Source organism: Triturus cristatus, chromosome 1_2 (genome assembly GCF_964204655.1).
Source record: "Triturus cristatus chromosome 1_2, aTriCri1.1, whole genome shotgun sequence".
NCBI lineage: Eukaryota > Metazoa > Chordata > Amphibia > Caudata > Salamandridae > Triturus > Triturus cristatus.
In genome coordinates this window covers 107,550,449-107,573,229 of record NC_140580.1, presented here as the reverse complement: position 1 = coordinate 107,573,229, position 22,781 = coordinate 107,550,449, and the positions used below count along the sequence as shown (strand labels likewise).

The 22,781-nt window shown below is 46.4% G+C and overlaps 1 protein-coding gene across 1 annotated transcript in view; it reads right to left on the bottom strand.

The window, feature by feature from the left end:
• Positions 1-264: 264 nt before the first annotated feature.
• Positions 265-22,781, bottom strand: part of RAB11FIP2 (RAB11 family interacting protein 2) — a 110,771-nt gene continuing 88,254 nt past the window's right edge. The window contains exon 5 of the mRNA XM_085603063.1: positions 265-5,512. Within this exon, the coding sequence (XP_085459189.1) occupies positions 5,285-5,512 (228 nt within the window). The 3' untranslated portion in view covers positions 265-5,284. The remainder of the gene's footprint in view (positions 5,513-22,781) is intronic.

Here is a 22,781-nt window from a genome sequence, read left to right as displayed (position 1 = left end):
AAAAGTCTTACAGTAACACCAAGGGACTTCTTTGCTGCAGTGACTACACATTGGGAACGACCATCACTGCAGTGACATCAACATGGAAGTGGCTCTTACTACAGTTAGATCACAGAGTGCTGCTCTAACGCCTACTACAGTGAGAGTTCTCTACGTCCTCCCATACCGCAGAGGCATCAATCACTCTATGAATTGGAAGTTATCGCAAAGTAGACATAGGGAAAACAAAGTTTCATTAAAAAAATAACTCTGTAGTCTACAGGAAACCATTAGTGTATTTTTTTTTAATTTTGGGAACACTTGTCAGTCATTTTTATTATGGAAGACGTATCTGTACAAACAGCAGATCACAAAAATTACATATATTGGCTGATCGCAGGGGTTTAATCTGAGGAAGAATTCACCCTGCCTAAGATAAGGGTTCAATGTTGCCCTAGCCAGAGAACCAACAGTACAGCCTAAAGCCACAGCATAGGTTTTTGAAGGCCCGTGCAGGCAGCAGCAAAAAGAAGAGCTGGCGCAAGCATGCTTTTTGGTATCTAAAGGAGAGCTGCTATACGAGTTACTTATCTTTGTTAAAGCTCTTTCTGTTGGATTCTCTATCTAACCACAGATTCCATTCCTTAGAATATCTCCCAGGTAACAGACTGGATCCAGAGATTTTTTGCAGTGCTCCCATACACCCTTACTAGCGTCATAGGTTCTGCGTTGGCTCCACACCGAGGAAATAGAGATAGTAACAACCCTGCATCTTTCCAAGCCCAGTAGCCTCTCAATAGCAACCTTGGAGATCAACAAGGGCACTTAACTGTAGCAGAATGGACAGATGATCCTCTGACATTTTTTGTGGTGTGAGAGGGTAGTGGGTGGGGAGGAGAGACAAGGCAGGACATAGGCTTTATGAACAATTTGTAAGACCGGTCTGTCGGACATGATGAATCGTCACCCCTGGAGGAAAAGGTGAACTCAGCCTCCCACTGGTTGGGTATGCGCCACCAAGGGCAAACTAAAGCAGTCTATTGGCTGTTGTAGCAGAAGAAGAATTAGAAGACTGGAACACTGGTGCCCTTGCAACCCATCATCTTGCCTGCCAGACTCAAGTTCGTGACCCTGAAAGGACTGGATTGTCTGTTGCATCACTGGCTGGGAAGATTGTCTCTGTTTATATGCCATCCTTCTGGAACCGGCTATGAACTTCCTGAACTGAAGCAAAAACTGTGTGGCAGGGGCCAACAGTTTCAAGCAAAGTGCTGTAGCTCTACAGTCTTTAAAGCTTTCCTACATTAATTTTGCCTTTTTTACTAGAGATGTGAGACCCATCAAAGGGCCTGTCCATTAGGGAGACATGTACATACCCAGAGACCTCAGTGGACCTCATCCAGGTATGCTTATGAAGGACAACACTGATACCAACCACCCTACTCAGGCAATCCACGCAGATAATGTACTTGGTGCCCTGCCCATCACGTATTGTCTAGGACAAATAGACCTAAAGATTTTCCAAGACCGCTGGCAAGATCTCACTGGCCATGTCCCAAAGGGCATGTGTGTAGCGGCCCAGCAGGCAGACTCGTGGAAGAGAACATCATTTTGCCAAAGTATCAATCCACTTAGATTTTCTATTCAAAGGAGTGGTTGGAAATTCACTTGGATTCATTGTACTGGTCTAAGCTTGCACGATAAGGCTCTCTCCAATGGTGAAAAATCCATGTCACTAGGTGTCAGTCTATCACATCTGGCCACCTGCCGATTCACAGGTGGACAAGAACATGGTTTCGAACAAGTAGCCATCAAAGTATCTGCGAGGGCACCATTAAATGGAAATAGAGGCTCAGCTGTTGCTGGCCGGGTGGCAGAATTTCTGTCAGAACATTTGTTTTAGTCTCAACGGAGAGATGCTGTAATCCTAGTACCTCTGCTGCCCTCCAAACAACCACTACAAATAAAGCACTCTCTTCCATTGGTGGCCCATGTGGCTAGTCAAGCGAGAGATATCCAGCCCACTGGCGTTCTGTAAATCAAGGTCTGGCATCTCCAATATAATGAGGGGTGGAGAGGCATGTCCTTCACCCTTATCAACATCCAGGGGTGCACCCTGTTCTAGCACAAGTTCGGAGTCAGACCTAATATGGATAAGGAAGTGCCTGCTGACTGGTGTGATGAGGTAGAGGTACATATGATTAGAGCTTATGCAATTTTGTAAGGCAGCATAGGTCGATTTCAGGCTGAAGGGAGTTATGGGTGTGACATGGGCATTGACACCTGATCATCTTCTGGAGTCAGTGGCATTGGAACTGGTGCTGGGGCGCAAGACCTGGCTTGGGGCAAGTGGAAGCATGTACAAGAGTCAATAAGGAAGGGTGCTTTAACAGATCCCAAGCGGACAGACTGCGGATAAACCAGTAACACAACTTGAGGCTCCATGGGGCCCAAAGGCACCCCAGAGGGAGCAATCAACACACTGAAAATTTGCAACATGACCTCGATGGAGTCCTTGATTTGCTGCAGGGTCCATGATGGTTAAGGAAATTTGAGTCACATCTGGACCAATTGAGGAATTGGTTCCATGGTCGGTGAACTTTAACGATTTTGACCTCCATCATGAAAGTCTTGGGTCTTCTCTTTGGAGTTACAGTGGCTGAATGGAGGAGAGTTCTTCTTTGCACTCCTATGCTTGCATTTGGACTTATTGGAGGGCTTTGTGCGCAAAGTTGAACAGTCGCAGGAGCAGTCCAGGGACAGCCATTAGGTCCAGACTCATGACATGGAATGGGAGGGGGATATACGTGAAGTCAACAACTTGTTCTTGTGTTCGGTGACATACAAATTCACCTCCAGGTCTCGGGATCACCTTTGGGTGCATTAGTGCATGTATCACAACTTCGATTCATATACCGAGCCCAGATATCAAAGACACACCTCATGTGAGTCCATTACCTACATCTGCATTCTTCATCATGGCCTGGGCTTGAAACCTGCTGTTTTCAGGGGGATATCATATTCTAGCAGAACGTGAACCATTTTAGAAGCTGACAAATATCTGACAAATTAGGGAGCAGAGCTCTTAATTCAGCGTAGGAGGCATGGAAAAGCCAGTCAGCACACAGTGGTGGAGCTTATAAGCAGCTCCACTACATCACATCCAAGGTGGCGTGGAGCCAACAGGCAGCTGCACAATGCCACCTCCCGGTGCATAATAGCCCTGCTACAAAAAAAAAGATCAGGATCCAGTTTGACACCTGGGGATATTCCAAAATGAAGAATCTGTATTGTAGAAGTACCCATCGGAAAATGTCCTCATAAATAACTGTGCATGCCGTATCTGGACACATTCAAAACTACTACGTCACATATAACTAACAAAAAATCCCCAGCAAGTAGTGTAAAATACAAGGATGTACCCTGAATAAAAAGTGCATGGACTTTTCAGTCTTAAAAAAAAATCTATGGGAAACATAATAGACACAAATGAATAGCGAGCAAAATATGTTCAGTTTCATTTTCTATAGTTTGGGAGGAAGGGAAGGGGTCAAAGGAAAAGTGCTGTGGAAGAAGTGAAACAGAGAGGTTTACAATAGCTAGTCATGAGGCACTTTGCTTCTCTTGCGATGACATAGGTAGAGTGGCATGCATAGAAAATGTAAAGTACATGCCACTTTCTGGGTTACCAAGGGACTCCATGTTGTCAGGCGACCCCAGTTCACATTTCTACTCTCTTTTCTTTTTTGAAACCATTGCAATCTGGTTCTTCTATTCAAAGGGTTGAACTGAAGTGAACCAAGACTAGAACTCCCAGCAAGTGCTTGGGTGCTAAATGGCAGTCATCTTGGCGCTTTAGCATACTTATGTTAAGACCTACCAGACAACGCTGCAGTCCCAAAGTACAAAGTTTCTGTGGCCCAGAAGGATGTTAGATGTGCTCCCTCTTTCCACTGCACCCTGGTATTCAAATATTTTGCAGCTCCAAAGCTGGAGAGAATCACTTAATTGAACTGGTATTTCCTTCGAAAGTGTCCCGTTGAGGGAATAGTGATGAGTGGAGAACTGGGTCTTCACCCTAATAGTTCAGTCCTACATACCTGCTCGGTCACCAATTGTACAGTCTACAGAAAATTAAAGCTTGAGCGACACGACTGTGTGTCATCGGTCAAGTATCCCTTAGGGACTTTCGTGGATCATGGGGCCACTGTGGCACCCTGTTTTGAGTGGCAGGTAGCCTTTCTTCAATGCCAGACAAGAATAATTTCCTGATTGCTAAAATCTGAAGCAGGGTTATGAGCTTAGTACACAATCGTTCTGTGTGACAAGCTGCAAGCACTACTACCATTAACAGATGCAAACGTATGAAAGCCCGCAGCCAAAGCCCTTTTGAACAAAAAAAATGTGTTAGCAAAAACACACACTACTGATCCCGTATCATTACTCATGCTATAAAGGTCAAGGATTCTTATAAATACTTCATTGTAGAACAACAGTCCAATCACAGCAGCTGTCGGTAACAGGCACATGTCCTGCAGAGGAGGTCCAGTGGCCTAGTCAGGAATAACGGATCATTTCTGCGAGGCAGAAGCTTCTGGCTCTTGGTATCTTGGCCACGTCATACAGGGCAGCACTTGGAGTCGCCCATATCAATGGCTAGTGGCCCTGAGGTGCAAATGTCAAGATACAGAATGATTAACCATAATATTTTTTCATACTAAGACCAACCTCAGACTCCTATAACAAACCATACAACTCACCCTGCAATTATATATCCACAAATCTCTCACCCATCCCAGTTTTTGTACCGTGGATCCCTTCCTCCCAAATCCCACTCTTTCAGTTCTTGCCAACTCGGAAAAAGATCAACTTTTGCAACCAGTTGGCCAAGTTGTTTGCTTCAACAATAAAACAGGTCCTACCTCTACAGCCAGAGCAAAGGTCACCTAAGTGAAACAAGAGTCCACACTAGGAGCAATGAGCTACCACAGTCTCTCACAAGGGGGTGGGTGCCACCACCACCAGTCTTGAAGTGCTGGACGCCATGTTGACTATGTACCGTATGCACACAGGTTACAAAGATTACTTTTTAGGCACATTGGTCCCACTGTTTACCATGCCCAAAAGACCTAGGATTGCTTCCAAGTTTATACCTTAGTCCGTTCACAGGCTGCGGATTTCGCCAAAAATGAAACCAAAAAACAGCCTCAATCAAAAGACTGAAGAGATCTCATACAAAATATCAAAGGAGTGGAAGCATGAAGGGCACATAGGCCCGTTTCTCCAAGCAGGTCTTGAGCAACTACTAGCTTTTAGAGAATTTGCCTGCCCGGCGAGCCCGCTCATAGGGCACTCGCAGGATACCAGGGGTCTCCTCCATCACCCGTACCAGTAGATCATCAATGTAATCTTCCAGCTCCCTGATGTGTGTGTCTTTCTTTTTCAGGAGTTCTTTGTGCTTAAGCAGCTCCTTCACCACCTCCTCGTGCGTCAGGCTGCTATAGGCAGAAGCCGCTTCACTGTCGAATTGGTCCTGTAAAAAATAAAAATAAATAATACTCTCAGAAATTATAGTTAAGCATTCTTATCTCTACTTTTATTAAATGGTGCAGAACAAAGAAGGGGTGTCGTCTGTAAGAGTTAGTAATCATCAATAGAACCCAGGGGATCAAATCACCTTGATGCAGAGGTCAGTAGCGGGAAGGTAACAGCCTTATAAAAGTCAAATTTGTTCTCACAGTGTTCACAAACAGGGTGACTTGCCATTTCCAAATGGTGATTCAGCACTGGGGGAAGCTACAGCAAGTCACCAACTAACCACCATGGAGAACATACATTTTAGAGTGCTTTGTCTGGGTGAGTCTGTGGATATTGGTGTTTTTCCGGGATCAAACACTGAGCTTTGATTTTCAGAACCTCTAATACTGGTCATTGAGTGGGATAAGGACTAATGTCAGAATCCTCACCATAGGGAGGGAATTATGCACCTTGCATGTCGTGTTCTTCTACTCCCCTGCTACACACTTCCCAGGGGTGAAGATAAGCTTTAAAATGGGACATCTATTGGAGCTTAAAGAGATGAAGAGCCGACCTTTCCACATACTATAGCGGCATTTAACTATGTCGGTGACTCCATCTTGTCATAGCATTAACGAGGATTCAAAAACCTTCCTTTTCGTTATAGTGTAGATAAAAGTGATCAATATAATGTAAATGGATATTTTGGAGGCAATGGGATAGAAGCTAACCTAATGCCTACACTGCAGGGCATTTCAGCTAGACAATTCTTTTGATTTTCCTCCCGATGTGGGCTTTCTTATAGAGGTCTTTCTAGATAAGGAAACAAATAAGTGGGAAGAAGTATCCATTAGAAGAACACATTACGGATCTTTAGTTGACACTTTTTCTTTAAATATTCCTTGTCTATCCCATTAGGGATAGTCTAGGCCTGTAGTTGGTGGCTGTGCAGTTGTTTCTGCCTCATGTGTCTTGGTGGCAAGCGCTGTTGGGTCCAATCTGATGGCCTGCTATACGGCTTATCAGCAGTATTTCTTTCAATGATTACCATAAAACTGTGAAGTTGTTTTTGGGTCAAGTTGATGTAGGAAAGAGGACCATGGCCACAGTCCACCTTTATCAGGTAGAAAATGTGTACATTGATATTTTATAGTTAAAAATGGTAGTTGTTCAACCCTCCTTTCTAAGAGAATGGTGGTAAGAAATACCTGCAATGTGAGCAGACACAATCGACAAGAGAGTAAACGATCAGAAGGAGACCCCATTAAATATGTTAGCACCAAATTAAGGTCCAGCACCGGAACACTGAATAGCATAGGTGGGATGTTGTTTAGGAGCACTTTTAGAACACTGACAACAATCAGTAACTGAAACTGATCCCTGTTCTGGGGAAGGAAAGACTGCAGAAATAGCTGCTAAATATCCCTTTATGGTACCCTCATTTCACTTATCGATCTAGCCGCCTGGAGGATTGCATCCCTGTCTCGATAATTAAATATTTTTGCGTTAATCATACGAAGGGGGGAGGGGGGCGGCTTAGGTGGGGCACTGGAGTTGTATGTGCTCTTTCGATTGAAACATTTTTGGCCAGCCTTCTGGGTTGGAGCTTGTTCACAATGAAATCTTCCAGGAAGAGATCAACACTGGGGCCCTCTGCCCCCTCTGGGACCCCCACCACTCAAATGTTATTTCTCCTTGCTCTCCCTTCTTGGTCTTAGTCTTGCTGCCATATATGGGGCCTGCTGTGTCAGTGTGAGTAACTGAGACTCAAGGCGTTTTGTTGTGGCTTGCAGCTTGGTGATATTATTTTTGGCCGTGGAGACTTTATCACTGAGCTTGGAAAGGTCTGCTTTGATTAACGTAACATCTACAGATAGTGAATCTATTTGTGGCTCCAGCGCACCCTCCACATCCCTTATCGCTGCCATTATGGCAGTTACGGATGGCTCTGCCGCCACCTCCCTGTTGGAACCTTTGGTAGGCCTGGGGCCAGCATAGTTGTCTATTTTGTTTGCTTGAGGGGAGACACTCGCTCTGGTTTCTCCATCCTTTCTTACCCTGGTCTCTAGAGCTGGACAGGTCACTTCTAACCCAATGCATGCGGGAAGGGAGATAATAGGTAGGCCTTTGTTCGTGGACCGCGCTGAGTCCCAACACAGGTGAGCAGATCCGCCGCCACTCCCCAAAGCACTGAAGATTGTCACCTTTTTACAGAGTTCCCAGACAACTAGGCATCCATGGCATATCCGGCCTCGTGGAAAACATTTCACAACGGGCCTCACTACCCCCGGCCCCACGCTGCTTTAAGAGGGAAATGCGTCAATCCTGGGAGCGAGGACCGAGGGATAACACCCGCTAAGTACAGCGCCGGGCCATTGATCTTGGCTGCTGCAAAAATGCTGAGATGGCCAGCCCGTCTCGATCTATACACTCCGTCGTTGTGTTGTGCCAAGCCCCACTCGTGTGGTACTTGTCTGCCGCCTGGAACTTCACTGCACACCCCCTCCAGCCCCTCTCACCTCCAGCCTGCAGCCTCATGGCGTGGGGGGCCAATGCCGTTTTTAAGGTCTCACTCGTGGAGGGTCCCCGCAGTAATTATTCTCCCTCAGCTGCTACCCCCTTAGCCCTGGCCCGGCTTCCGGTTCCCCAACCGGCCAACAACTCGTGCCTCCTGAGTGGCACGGGAGGGAGAGGAGAGCACAATGGACATCCCTCGGCCGGCCACCGGGTCACCCCGCAGGTCTATGTCTCCACTTCAGACCTCCCAGGAACGTCTCTGCCTCAGGCCAAGCCCATCGGCCGCTTCAAATCTCAAGCCACCCCAGGCCGTCCCCCAGCTCCTCAATCTGGATAGGTGTGAACCTCTTGCAGGCACCCCCCGCACGCCATCCAGTCTCTGTGGAGGGCGGCTCCAGACAGCCCTCTTTTCGCCGGCATTTATGTTCCGATATTCCAGGCTCGTAGGACCCAGGTGCCGCACCACCGACCACACCTCTGGTTCCTAGGGTGCCCTGTGTGGTATGCAGCACCAAAACATAGTGGGGAGAAACTGCTCCCACACCCCCGCTCGACATCTTGCTGGGTACTGGAATCCCTCTGGGACTCGGATTACAGGGCGCGGTCTGGAGCTTCACTAAGATGCAGCCATCTTAGTCCACGGTCAAGCCACGCCCTGTGTAATTATGTAATACACTGTAGCGAATTGAATTTGGCAATATTAAAACCATAGTTGATCTTTTGGCAGTTTTAAGTCTTTCACTGATTGGTGAAATAGTTGTCTCATAAGAATCTTGGCCCATATGTACGATCACATATCCCCACAGACACAGATTGGGTAAAATCCTTTGATACATCAGCCTCATTTTCTAACGAGTCAATATTGATAGCAGGTCACCTGTCAAACATCCCAGGCTCTGAACATTTAATGCAAGTTGCAGTTAAAAGTATCTATTTATAGAGTGCTGTACCCATGAAAAAGTGACAGAAGGCTTTACACATGCCAACAAAATTCATAGCTACATGGTGTCCCATTGTTATGAGTGATAGCTTCCATTAGTACTGGCTTTTTACGCACCTGCTCTTTACTGCTGCATTTATTGAGCCAATAGTTACAGTGTTAACAGCAACATTTTGAGTACTAAAAAGTATGTCATGTTCATTGCAAGGTCAGGACTCAAAGTGAGACAATTGCCATGGGGACATTTGGCAGCTATAAATATCTACACAACAGCAGCAGACCACCTTATTGAAGGGTAAGAGTTCAGAAAAGCACTGGCAAGCATGCTTAAACCATCTAGTTTCATGCGACTTCAGGTGCAGGGCTACAAATTAAACTTGTATAATTCAAAGTTTTAAAGATTTCACAAGGTACTATGCTACTGGCAGGGTTGATCAACCCTACAACATGATAATATTCAGTAAGGAGTAGGTGATTGACCCCCAACTAGGTCCAGATCTGTTTATTAAACATTTGAATCAGGCACCCTAACTTTTTTAATACGTTTATAATTTTGTAAACCAGACAAAGGCCTACATAGTGGGAAAGGTAATGAGATGTGAGAAGGTAATGAGATGTGAGTGGGCGTTCAATACATAAACTTTCCATGCTTAAAACAATCTAACTTAAGTCTATTAGACACACTGCCAATGGGAAGAAACTAAATACCCTGCATTACCTCTTCTTGAAATGTAATATGTACTTTATCACAATCACTGAAAAAAACATGTTTTGCAAACACTAGGGAAGACAGTTTTTGTCTATTTTGGGAGTTAGGAAGCTGAATAAACACTGACCAGCACTGACATCAAAAGGTATGGAAAACACCACTAAAATCCACAAAATGTAAACAGTGAAAACAGGACAGAATACTCATGTGCCACACCTCTACCGCCAAGTCAAAATGCCCTAGTTGATACCCAGGCCAGCACCTGTTACATTGTATTCATCACATACTTAAACAGTTGTGGAAAAGTGACCCGCACTTGATCAGGATGAAGGGAGGAGCATTAAAGCAAAGTATGGAATTTCTCACAAAGTGTTTGTACATTTTGCTAGCAGAAAAGAAACACTGGCTGTCCATCTTGCCAGATTCCTCCACGTAAACCCTTTTCTTCAGTGACATAAATGCGCTTTGAAACCCCCTCTGGAAGAGTGGTAAATAATTCATTGTGTGGATGAGGCAGAGGGTTTCTGCAGCACCTAACCTTTGGTATGCAGTTAGGACGTTGGGATATACAGATGCCAAATGGAGTTTTGGAGCTTCCGGTCTGTATAGCCCGAGGACTTGATGAGACTTCTCTGTTGTTAACATTAGTTATAGAGCCTCACTGAAGCGAAAATGTGGCTTCATTAGCTGGATCTATGTGAACAATTGCTGTGAACAGGTAAAATTACATCTGTGTCCAGTAAAGCTGTAAATCCAGTGCATATAATGCCTCCTTAATAGCCCATGAACATAAGCCCTATGGAAGTGCAGTCAGAATAAGAACACCTACGGGTGAAGTTGATTTGGCCAAGAGTGCATGTTGTCAGTCTGGTCGCTCTTGCATGCCTGAATTAAGGTAGCAGATGGTCAGATGCACAATTATAATCCTTATTCTCATCAAGACATGCCTCAGGAAATGTAAGGAGCACAAACAAAATCTCACTTAAGTAAGTACATGTCTGTGGGGAGGCACCTTTCTGGGTGAAAGGTCATCACCCAAAAAGTTAGCTGGCACTCCTGTTGGCAGGCTTCAAATGAGGTGAGTTAAATAAGTCACAATAATGGTAGAAGCTACTACCACGGTTAATGCACCCAAATACCGATAACACCACAGTTTGCGTAATTCCCTGCACCGATGACAGCATTAGTGAAGGTCGGACGTGCACTGAACCCAAAGCCAAAATAGACTTAAAGCATGAAGGGCGCAGACCTGGGACTAAAATTTCAGAGAACATTGCTCATCAGTAGTAAGTGAAGAAGGCAGGCTCGCACAATGGTTTTATTTCTAGTGTCCTTGTCATTATGCCATAATCCTCCTGCCACTCTTGTATTGTGTAAAATGTAACTAATGTAACTGGACTGTCAGTCTTGCAGATGGGAAATGAAATTGGTAATTCCATGCTCGAAGCCATTCCTGAATAGGAGGCTATTATTAATCCTAGTTAAGGTCCTATGTGGGGTGCATGAGATGTGCATTACTTTGGGTGAGTGGATTACCCGTAAACTACTCCTTTCTTGGCATTTTCCTAAACAGACATGCATGCATATGAAACAAAATAAACATGCATGCACCGCTTCACAACCTCCCCCGCCCCCCTACTGCCCCCCCCCCCCTCAAATAAAGAAAGACCCTTCCCCCCAAGATTCCTCTGGTAAAGAGTGGCATCGCTGGCTCGTCCTAGGAGTATCTGGAAAGATCCTCGGGGCAGTAGTGCTGGGGGGGAGAGTCACACACGCCTGGACACAGGGGCATGGCCTGCTGGGAGCTCTCGCGATTCTCATTATGGGCTAGTCAGCCTCGAGGCAGGGGGACAGCGCTGCGACTGAACAAGGCACAGGCGAAAGACAGGGGCGGGGCCAGATACCACGGCAGTGTTGAAGGGGATACCTCACCTATGCCTGATAGGGCGGGGCGCTAACATCCCAGCAGACAAGGGGGCATTCAGAAGTCAGGGAGGGTGGGCAGGGTAAAAAGGTTTCGTCGAGCCACGGCGCGGCAGCCGATAACCGGGAGAGGCTCTTAAAGAAGCCGGGGTAGCAATGGGTCCGGATAGATTACCTGCTCCAATATCTAACCAGGAGGAATTGAGACGTGGGGGGAGTGGGGGCAACAAGGAGGCCAACGACCCTTCGGGCTCGATCGCTTGATAAGTGGGAGGCCAAGCAGGGCAGGACTCGCACACGTGCTATCGACTGGCCACGGTCACTGAGCTCCAAGTTCTCCTTGACTTGTTTTCCACTAAACGCTTATCACGACATTATTATTTTAAATGGCCTTAAGTGCAGGAGCATGAAAAGAAACTGCAAATCCCAGCGCGCCAGCATACTGAAAGCAATCGCCTCACAGCACCCATTCCACTGGACTAAACACAGTTTAGCAGGGTGTGGGAGGCCCACACCCGCCAAAAACGGCCAAGAACCACTTAAGCAGGGGCTGGGGTGTAGCAACGGACCTACCTGGCCTCGGAACGGAGACACCTGCGTTTTGATGCTGGCAGACCACTAGATGAAATTGTGCGATCCTGGGCATGTATGTTTATATCTTTGTTAGCTTGAGAAACAGGCGGCGACAGCATGATAACCAAGTGCCTACATTTACTTCATTCCAGATGGCTCCTGGTGATTCCACCTAATCAGGGGGTCACTACATGTATCTTCTTAAATTTAAAATCCTACTGAGACCGTAAGGGAGAACCGGCGTCCCAACTAGTTACTTTGAGTTTTTAGGGCAGCACTCAGCAGAGGGAGTGGTGGTAGGAGCCAACCTGTTATATGTCTCAACTTATCCTTTCAGGAGCCGGGCTAGCAAAATTAAAAGACAGGCCCAATAAGGAAGCTGGGGGGGGGGGGGGGGGGGGGAGTATACAGGAAACATGCTTGCTTCCAAGACCTCCTCTGTATCTGAATATCACCTCATCTGAGACATGTTGCTGAAGGGTGCATGTGTTTGTGTGAGAGGCTTTCTGCCCTTTCAAAAGGAAAGATAAGTGGGCGTGGAAACATCAAGCCCTAAAACTGGAAAGTTTTCGATCGGCCAATAAGTGATCACGTGAGGAGTATCAACCCCACATTTGCGAGGATCAGGCCACCAAGAGCTCTTTATTAAAGTTCAGCTAGTAGCGAGTCTCGTGAGAGGAATGGTATACTTCATTGCCCAGGCTGGGGTCAGTGTTTCAAGTGACACATGAGCTGAGCGTGGGGCAAAATTCATTCCAACCGCGAGCTCCAGGGCAGGTCTGAGGCAGGCGGTGGCTGTTGCTGCTGCCCTAGCGATGTCTGACGTGACAAATCTCACCAACAATAAGCACAGCAAATGCATGAAACCGGCACAGCACCTCACACAAGGTGGTGTCTTGGGAAGAGGGGTTCGAGTTGCTGCAACATCAAAGAGCTAGGTAAGTAGATTTGTGTATGGAAAGTAGCACGTCTGCGACATAACCAACCCAATAACATTCACAAATATAAATAAAATGCATGGAGTAAAAATATGTAGTTACTAATATTTACACTGAATTCGTGCCAAAAGCATATTTCTAAATATTTCGGATAACGGAGTAACAAAGATGCAAAGAAAACACAAACATGCCGGAGATGAGCTTAGATATCAATGGGGGTGCCGGGACTGGAATCGGGGACTCCCGCTCTCACCTGCAGGTAAGGAAACCAGATAATTGGAAATTGCAGGGGGAGGGGGGGGTCAAGAAGATAAAACCGGGGACTGCAATGTGCTTGAAGGGGGCGGTTGCTCACGTAGCCTGGTACCGACTGGCACAGGAGGCATCTCGCGACGACCGGCTTTGGCACGCGCAGCTCACTAGCGCGCTAATGAGGAGCACCGGCGCGGGGAATATTATGCCGGCTCCTCTCACATCTTACGCCTCCCCGTCTTTTATCTTCTACCGAGTCCTTTAATTAGGCTGCCAACGGATCACCGTGCCCTTTCAACTGGCTGCTGCTCCGGCCCGCGCGCCCAGACAGGTGTTGGCACCAGAACAGCAAGGCGAGAGAGGCCTAATTGGTAAATGCTAAAACCAAAGAAAAAAACAGAAGGGAAACGGGCTGTGTGAAAGTGTGGGAACAACCTCTGCACCTCACGTGGAGGGCTCAATTAAAACAGCGACCCTGCTGTCAGGCATGCCCATCTCTGAGGCGCGGCTGGCATGAAAGCTTGCCTTGGAGGCAAACTCGGAGTCCTGTGCGATGCAATAACCGAAACCAGGTTCACATGGAACGTGTACGTCGGAGGCGTGGTCCTCAAGAAAACAGAACTCAACAGAACAGAACTCGGGCCCAGCACTCACGAAAGCACAACCCAGGAGACGCCTAAACGAGGTCGGTTTTGTTCGGAAGCCTACCCCACCCTGAGGCTGGTTTGGTGGGAAGACCTAGCTCAGAGCATCCACGGAGCTGAAGAGGTCACTAGGAAGATTGTCCCACAGAATATCGAGCTGGAAGGCTGGCGGGAGAGAAGGCCTCACTCACTGCACTGACAGACGAGAAAGTCTGTTTAGAGGTGTGTATCTAGTAGAGACTATCTAGCTGCAGATTCCTTACTTTAGAATTTTCCCCAGGCATCAGACTAGATCTAGAAACTTCTTGAGCAGTCCCCTTGGCTGCCGGTAGGTGGCGTCGTTCGGATCTGCATGGTATCGATCACAATGGAAGCAAAGTGAGCGGTGACCTCAGTTCATTATTATTATTATTATTATCTATTTGTTGAGTTTATAAAGCGCACAGCTACCCAAACAGTCTACCGGCGCTGGACAAGTGGAGGCAGAACCACGCAAGCGCCAGACAACAGGCCAGGATAAGAGTCAGGCCAGATCACTAAACAAAAGAGTCTTTAAGTGCCTGCGGAAAGCTAACAGAGAATGACAATTCCGGAGATCGATTGGGAGAGCATTCCAGAGCGTGGGGCCCAAGTAGGAAATGGAGCGGCCTCTCATACGGACAAGACGAAACCTCGCAACTGAAAACAGTGAGAGACTGGAGGATCTCAAATGTCGAGCTGGCACATAAGGTGTTTCCAACCTTTGAATATAGGAGGGAGCAAGGCCACATTTGACCTGAAACATGCATCATAGGGCCTTAAACTGGATGTGCATATTGACTTTAAGCCAATGAAGTTGCTGGAGCAGTTTAGGACTGTTTGTCCACACAGAAGCACTGAGCCAAATTTAGGTGGAATGACCAGTGTGCCAAGGTGAGGTCCTGAAGGATCTCTTTGCTGTGAGAAATAAAGTTAGCAGAATGAGTAGGAAGGGAGGGTTGGTAAGGAATCTGCAGCTAGATAGTCTCTACCAGATAAGGCATTGTCAAAGGTAAGTAACTTGCTCATCTGACAGAGACTTCTAGCTGCAGATTCCTTAGCTTAGAATAGATACCAAAGCAATCTCTCCCCAGAGGTGGGTCTGTGGGCTGTTACACTAAAAAGTCCTGGAGGACCAAATGGGCGAAATGCCCATCCCAATCCACATGACCGGATTGTCTAAGAAGTAATGTTTGCCAAACATGTGCAGCAATGCCCACATAGCTGCTTGATAGATGTTCATAACCCAGACTCCTCAAGATAGTGCAATGATTGCAGCTTAAATCTCTGGTGGAATAAGCTCTCATGCCCTCAGGGGTTGTTTCTTGGACATTCTGTAGCATATTTGATACAGAGGACAATGAATCTGCAAATGATTCTCTTATGGACTACCTTTCATTTCTTCGCACCCACAAATCCAACAAAGAGTGGATTGTTCACTCGGAAGTCTTTTGTTTGATTGATGTAGAAAGAGAATGCTCCTATTTGGATCCAAGCGGATTAAGTCTCTCCACTGCCTTGGTATGAGGGGGTGGGATGAAGAAAGTATGCAGTGTGATGTTCTGCCCTATGTTAAAAGGTGTGACCACCTTTGGCAAGAAGGAGGCACAGGTCTTAAGGACCAGCTTATCTGGGAAAGAGGTTGTGTATAGGGGAACGGAAAGCTCCTCAAACTCTTATGACAGATGTTATAACCATGAGGAAGACTTTTGTGATGGTAATAAGTCTCAGTGGGTAGCTGTGCATAGGCTAAATGGCAAATACATTAAAAAGGTGAGAACTAAATTCAGGTCCCATTTGGACATGATGAAAGGTGTAGGGGGAAACGTCCTGGAAACCTCTCAGGAAAAGAATCACAACAGGTGACTTGAGCAGGGAGGGATGATCTGGAAACTAGAGGTAGGCCAAAATGGCGGAATGGTACCCGTATCTGTGCCCAAGGTAAGGCCTTGCTGGGCAAGCGATAAGAAACAAAAGGACTTTAGACAAGGGTGCAGACAGAGGATCAACAGATTTGGCAACACATCAAGCCACAAATTTGTCCCATCAGTAGGCATACATCGTTTTAGTAGAGGGAAGCCTGGCTGCCAGGATGACATCACACATTTGGGGAGGGAGGTCAATTACCCTCAGCTGTCGCAGCTCAACCTCCCTGCATGTAGATGGAGTGTGTGCTGGTTTGGGTGTAGGACCCTGCACTGTTGCTGCCTGATCGGAGGACAGATGCTAATGCTCAGGAATTCAGGATAACAGACTCTCCTTGCCCAATCCAGAGCCACTAAGATGACTTGGGCCAGGTTGTTCACGATCTTCTTGAGAACTCTGGGCAGGAGGGGTATCAGAGGAAAGGTGTACAGGAGTCCTGAGCTCCACTCAAGAGAAAATGTGTCTCCGAGAGAGAGATACCCTGGAAACTCCAGTCCGCAAAATTGCTGACATTGTGCATTCTCAGCGATAGCGAATAGATCTAACAAAGGTTCTACCCAGTTTTTGAAGAGACCCAACGCCACCTCTGGATAGAGATGCCAATCATGATCCGTGAGGCATCGGCATCTGAATTAGTCAGTTATGGTGTTCCGAGAGTCCACCAGATGTTGAACCACCAGGAAAATGCCCTGAAGTTCCAGCCATGTCCAGAGAAGCAGGTCCTCTTGGCATAGGGTCTAAGACTCCACCTATCACTGTCTGTTGCGATACCACATGGCGGTGGTGTTGTCTGTGAACAGCAGAGCCAGCCTTTCCTTGATGGAAGGAAGAAAGGATTTCAATGCCAGGCGAATCGTCCTCAGTTCCGACTGATTGATGTGGAGCTGAGATTTCTGTCAGAGACAAGAGTCCTCTGATCTCCATCTATCCCAACCCAGAAGTGATGCAGGATGGAGGCTGAAACATCAGAATCACAGCCCCAATATCATGGACTTGCTGTTCTGGAGGATAAGCCTGAAACTGCTCTAGATCCAGATTAGCTCAGATGAAAGGGAGCATCTGAGAGGGAGGCAAGTTGATAGTGAACCCCAGCAAATGCAGGTGGTCCCGTAGTCTGGAGGTAGGAGACAACTGCCTGGTGCAATCCAGCCTTCAGCAGCCAGCCTCGAAGTAGGCGAAGACTGGCCCTGGCCCTTAGCAGATGTGCTGCAAACACCGCCATCAACTTGATAAACACCTGAGGAGCACTGGTAAGGCCAAAGAAGAACACAGCAAACTGATAATGTTCCTGGTCTACCATTAACCACAGGCAACACCTGTGGGCAGGCATGATGGGGGATGTCCTGCAATTCCAGCGCTACCTTCCAGTCTCCAGGGTCTAGGGCAGACAGTACCTGAGCCAAAGTGAGAATCTTGAAAGTTATCTTTTTCAGGGAGCAGTTGAGAGGGTGTTAGTCTAGGAGAGAGGCCTCCATTATTTTTCAGCACCAGAACGTTGCAGGAATACCAACCACGATCGACTTCTGATACAGGCACCCTCTTCATGGCTCTTCTGGCCAGAAGAGCCAGTACTTCTGGCCACAAGAGTAAAAGGTTGACCTCCATCAGCCAATTGGGGGCCGGTAATAAAGGTGGCAGGATCTGTTGGGAAGGTAGAGCATCGCCCCTCTGGTCAATCTTAAGTACCCATTTGTCCAAAGTGATCTCCCGCCACTGGGGCAGGTGGTGCCAAATCCTGCCACCAACCAGGTACCCATAATGGTAGGAGCACAAATAAACAATGGCACTCAAAGGTATAATTTCACCTAACAATAATAATGTATTTGGGCTAATAGCCCTCAGCAATAAATGCTATCTTTCTCTATTCAAAATTCAGACTACGATACTAATTGTATTCATTTTTATAAAAGGGCTCTCAGGGGTAGAGTGCTGTTTGTGGAAGGCTGGATCTCCAGGAGTGGAATGAAGGCGGCGGAAGATAGTCCTGTGCATAGGAGTGCCTGTGTAGGGCTTGGCCCAGGCCCCAAACAGGACATCAGTGAGGTCTTCATTGGGGAGTAGGGGTTCTGAGGGGGACACCCTGGGTTAAAGAAACTCTGTCAAGACATTGGTCATGAACTCAACTGTGGGCAGCTGAAGGTCCAGGACGTCAGCCACTCTCCGGACCACCATAGGAAAGGAAGCCACATTCGGGGGAGCAAGGAGGCCAGTATCTGGTGACGTGTCCACCAATGGCATCGGCTAAGTCGCCATGCCAGGCAACGTCGGCCATGGACTCTGCTCGGGGGACGGAATAGCTATAGGGATCCAAAGATCCCCTCCTTCTTTGGTGTACTCAGACAGTCCTTCAGGAAAGAAGGGCTCCATCTCCAATTCACGCTCTATCGGCACCGGACCTGATGTTGGGCCACGCCGGCCTGGCTCCATATCGGAGGTTGGAATCATGATGGATTTGGCACTACCAATGGGAGTCGGCATGCTGGAATCAGCACCACTGGAATGGTCCCAACAGGAGGTCGCGTAGTCGGGTTCGGGCCAATCCAGACCCACCAACGGATCTTGACGGCCTGACTGGAACCAAGGGCAACCTATTGGTGGAACCCCTGTCAGAGTCCCTCCTGAACCCATGGGGCCCGAAGGTGCTCCAGAGGGGTTCTATCGCCCAAACTCTCCAAGTTGGGGTCACTCTAGCTCAAGGAAACTCGGGGAAGCGCAGAGCAGACCCAGTATCAGACAGCCTCCACAAAGACAACCTAAGAGCGGAGCCTGTACTTCTGGCGTCATTCCCGTGCCTCATCTCACGAATGAGACTGGCACGGAGAAGTTGGCAAATGCTTTGACTTCTTCATGTAGGACTTATCTGAAGAAGTCCGGGATCTCGACTATGATCGACGCAAGGGACTCTGAGAGAGGTCCCAGAACCGCCCTTGTAAACAGGACTTAGAGTGGGGTAAAGTTGCGTGGTGAGCTACCAGAAGCTTCATGGCCTGCTCGCAGATGACCTTTGTTCTGGCCGTTGCGTCATGGTCCTGTTCCAGGAACCACAGACATACCAAAAGGATGTCTGTCACAGACATTTGCCCGTGACAGGCACAACAAGCCTTGAAACCAATCTGTTTCTTTGGGGACAAAAGCAGGTGAAAAAAGGCAAACTGTTCGAATTCAACAAAACGGTTGAAAAGTTGTAAAAAACGGACTGATGTGAACTCATCCAGATCTACACTGATGATGCAGAAAAGGAACGGAGGTCAGCACACTGGGGTGAAGCCTATATAGACACCGTGCATGTCATTTCCAGTGCAGACAACGCCACTTGGAACTGAACAACGCTACCTACCGGTCCACACGGGAACTGCTCAAAATATTTCCAGGTCCAGTCTGATGCCTGGGAATATTTTAGGGTAAGAAATCTGCGGCTAGAAGTCTCTATCAGATTAACCTTTTTCAACTTTCACTCTAGGGCAGAATAAAAGAAAGGAAATACCACATAGGCCCTCCATTACACATGGCCTCTTAAGTCCAATGGGGCACGTAACTAGAGTTATAGACACTGCAAACCTTGTGTCCTTTACTCAAGAGATGTATCATACACAGGGGGGTCTAGGGTAGGACAATGCTACGGATAAAGTTCCTATCCTATACTACTACTGTATTGATATATGCCGGGCGATGTTCTGAATGTTCGCCCTATATTCGTTATAACATTCAGAACATCGCCCGGCATTTGTATTGACAAAAAATGAGAATACGAACTGAAATGACATACGAAGCGGGTGATTTAGTAGATACATCTGCCTAGCCATCTTGAACTCACGCAATTTACATGATACAAATATATGTATCAAAAACGCTATAGAATCTTCATTTTAGAGAGAGTTGTTCTATCCCGATCTACAGGCTTTCATTATATACTGATCAACACCTGAGGGTTGTTGCCCATATGAATACCAATATTGCAGACCTACCGGTCATTGAACCAACTTTTTTTAAAGAATAACACACTTTATTTGGGTTGTTGATTTTAGCTGTTTAGGGACATGAGACATACATTTAAAGTTAGGTTCTCTTTCCCATTCAACCTGTTGGTGTTTGTAATATGTGCTGGATCACATTGGATCACATTGCTGTAAACTATGCTCATACCTTCCTAATCTTAATCCCTACTAGAGAAACCGACAGAGGTGATTGACTCTGTGGACGGTTGAGTGGGAATGTACACAATGACTTCTAGGTAAGAGAGTTTACATTTTATTTTTTCACTGGGTACATAAGAAGGTTGGTGGTATAACTTTTTGACAAGTCACTTAAAATAGTAAAATTGTGTTCTTCTACTTCACAGAGCCTTCTGACCAACAACACTGATGACATATATCCTTGGTCAAGCATAGAGGCCTAAGTACCTTTATATATTTCATTTATTTTTGATGCACCTTCACCAGCAGAGTGACTAAGGTTTTCAGGTCCTTACGAATGCCTAGAACTTAATTGTCGCTATGGCAGAAACATGTTGACCTATCAATAGATAGGGTATATACATTTAACCCTATTTTCACTTGCTTTTTAATCACTACCACAGATGGAAGGAAGTATGTAGGTAGTTTTTAATCACTTTTCACCTTTTTCTTGCACTCTGCCCCTCCTTGCCATTTTGAGTTGGTAGATCCAACACGTGCTCTGCACTCCTGCTCCTTCCCCCTGGGGTAAAGTCGTAGCCCACATGGGGTACCTTGCGGTCCCCATGTGTTGGAGGAACCCAATGATGAAGCATGTCACCCTCGGGTGAGTGAGGGTTTTCGTCCACAACCTTGTTGTGCCCCATGTTCTCTCACCTACTACTTTCTCTCCTTGCTACCCTTTACTCAGAGATCCCACCAGCTTACAGCAGATGGCATTTCCAGGTGAAACACAGTGGAAAAATTAGGATTTTGGCAAGGGGAATTGGGTCCAGAATGATGGATTCATCCCACTTATAGTCCTTGGTAACTCCCCCCCCCCCCCCCCCCAAAAAAAACCAAAAAACACCCCGCCACCCAGAGTTATCAAAGTTTCGTTTACTCTGGCAGATGGCATTACTCAGTCAAATTCCAGAACACTCAGCCTGAGGTCCATAGTGATGCTGTTAAGGCCTTCTGCCAACTGGGTTCACTCTAGTGGCAAGCGAAGATCAAACAATACAGACAACTAGATTCTGCCATTGGACAGCGCTAAGAACTCTGACTCCACACTCCCCCCTCCCCAATTATCAAGAAAAGAGAGTAAAAGTAGAGATGGTGCTTTTACAGAAGAATGTCACCTAAGAAAGCCCAGCCCTATGTTGAATTATGGCCTATCCTCAGAAATGCGTTGAAGGCCAAACTGCTGAACCAGGAATGCCTTCGGCAGCGCTGCCCCTAGATGTATGAATGTCATGTATATTTTAGACTTTGGGATTCAAGATGTGATGAGAAAATATGCCTTGCAACATTCCTTAACTGAATATTGGTAGTCTCGCTCAGATTCACGCTCCAAGATCGCAATCAAAATGAAGGTTACATAATCTGTTCAGGACTAGAGCGGAGTTTTGAAGTGAAGGATGTCATCTTGAAATGTTTGGTGGATTTGCAGTATAGCAAAGCGCACTGATAACAAGCAGATGTATGCCATCTTAAGTGTTCATCAGGTCATGTGATCTAGTTTTTATGGCCGTAGAACTACGGAAACTCAACCCAGAACATCATCCAGTGATTGAATGAAATAACCTTTTTGCTAGAAGACACTTGATAATATTTTGGCCTGAGTTCATTACAAAATCCCTGGAAAACCCAAAATTACATGTGATACCTCACAAACCAGCAAAGGATACATCAGGGTTGCAGCATCAGCACGGGAAAACTCTACCTGAAAACTCTGACAAAGAACAAATTCCTGGCTTTGGCCCTGAACAGAAGTCTTCTGAAAGGTCACAACGCCATCCACAGAAAACTAACAAAACAATTGGGAATCTTATTCGCTTCCAAAAGTCTAAATATTTCCATAGGTAAAGGAGGCTCAAGCTCGGTCAGCAGTGCTGTTACTAAGGGGAGAGAGACTTTATAGCTTCAGAGAACAGAAGGTAAGCCAATCTAAAAGGCTGGCCTCAGGCATTATAAATGGTAACATCATAGAAAGCTTTATCATGCCGCTTCATAAAATGACCGCTACAGGAGAAAGCACTCTAGCAACAAGTAGTGTCCCAAACTTAACATTGATTATCACTCATACATCAGCCTTCATTATGTTCTGGAAATGCAATAATTTTGTTCTCATGCATCAATTAGTCAGCTTCCGAAGTTCCAGTACTACTTTTTCATAAATAAATTAAAATTCCTACAAAACTGCTTTCCATCTTTTGAATACACATTATGCTCTCAAATGTCAGCGTTCATGCTGGATAAATAACCCCAAATACCCAAATGTGGCGACTGCCATTTTCTGAAATTACTTTTTTTTTTTGTTTCCCAAATTCCCCCTTTTTACATGGCTTGTAACTTTCCTCAAGATCTCAAATGTACTCCTTCAGACATAGATAGTGTACTACATGTATAAAAACTGCACAACAGGGGCGGCCACAATTTGTAATGACTGAAATTCATTATGCCTTTACCATAACACACGGCACACCCACATTGTGCCAGCCTAGGAATTGCAACCGTTTTACCAAGCAAGGCAACTATTCTTTTGGCATGACTACCACAATGCTTGCTATTTAATTATTTGTTTTGTGACAGTTGTTCACTCTTCAGCACTGAGCAGTGACCATGGCAATCCTTGATGAGTACTTGTCCCTGTCCTGGATGAAACAGTTAATGAAGTTGAGGACAGACATG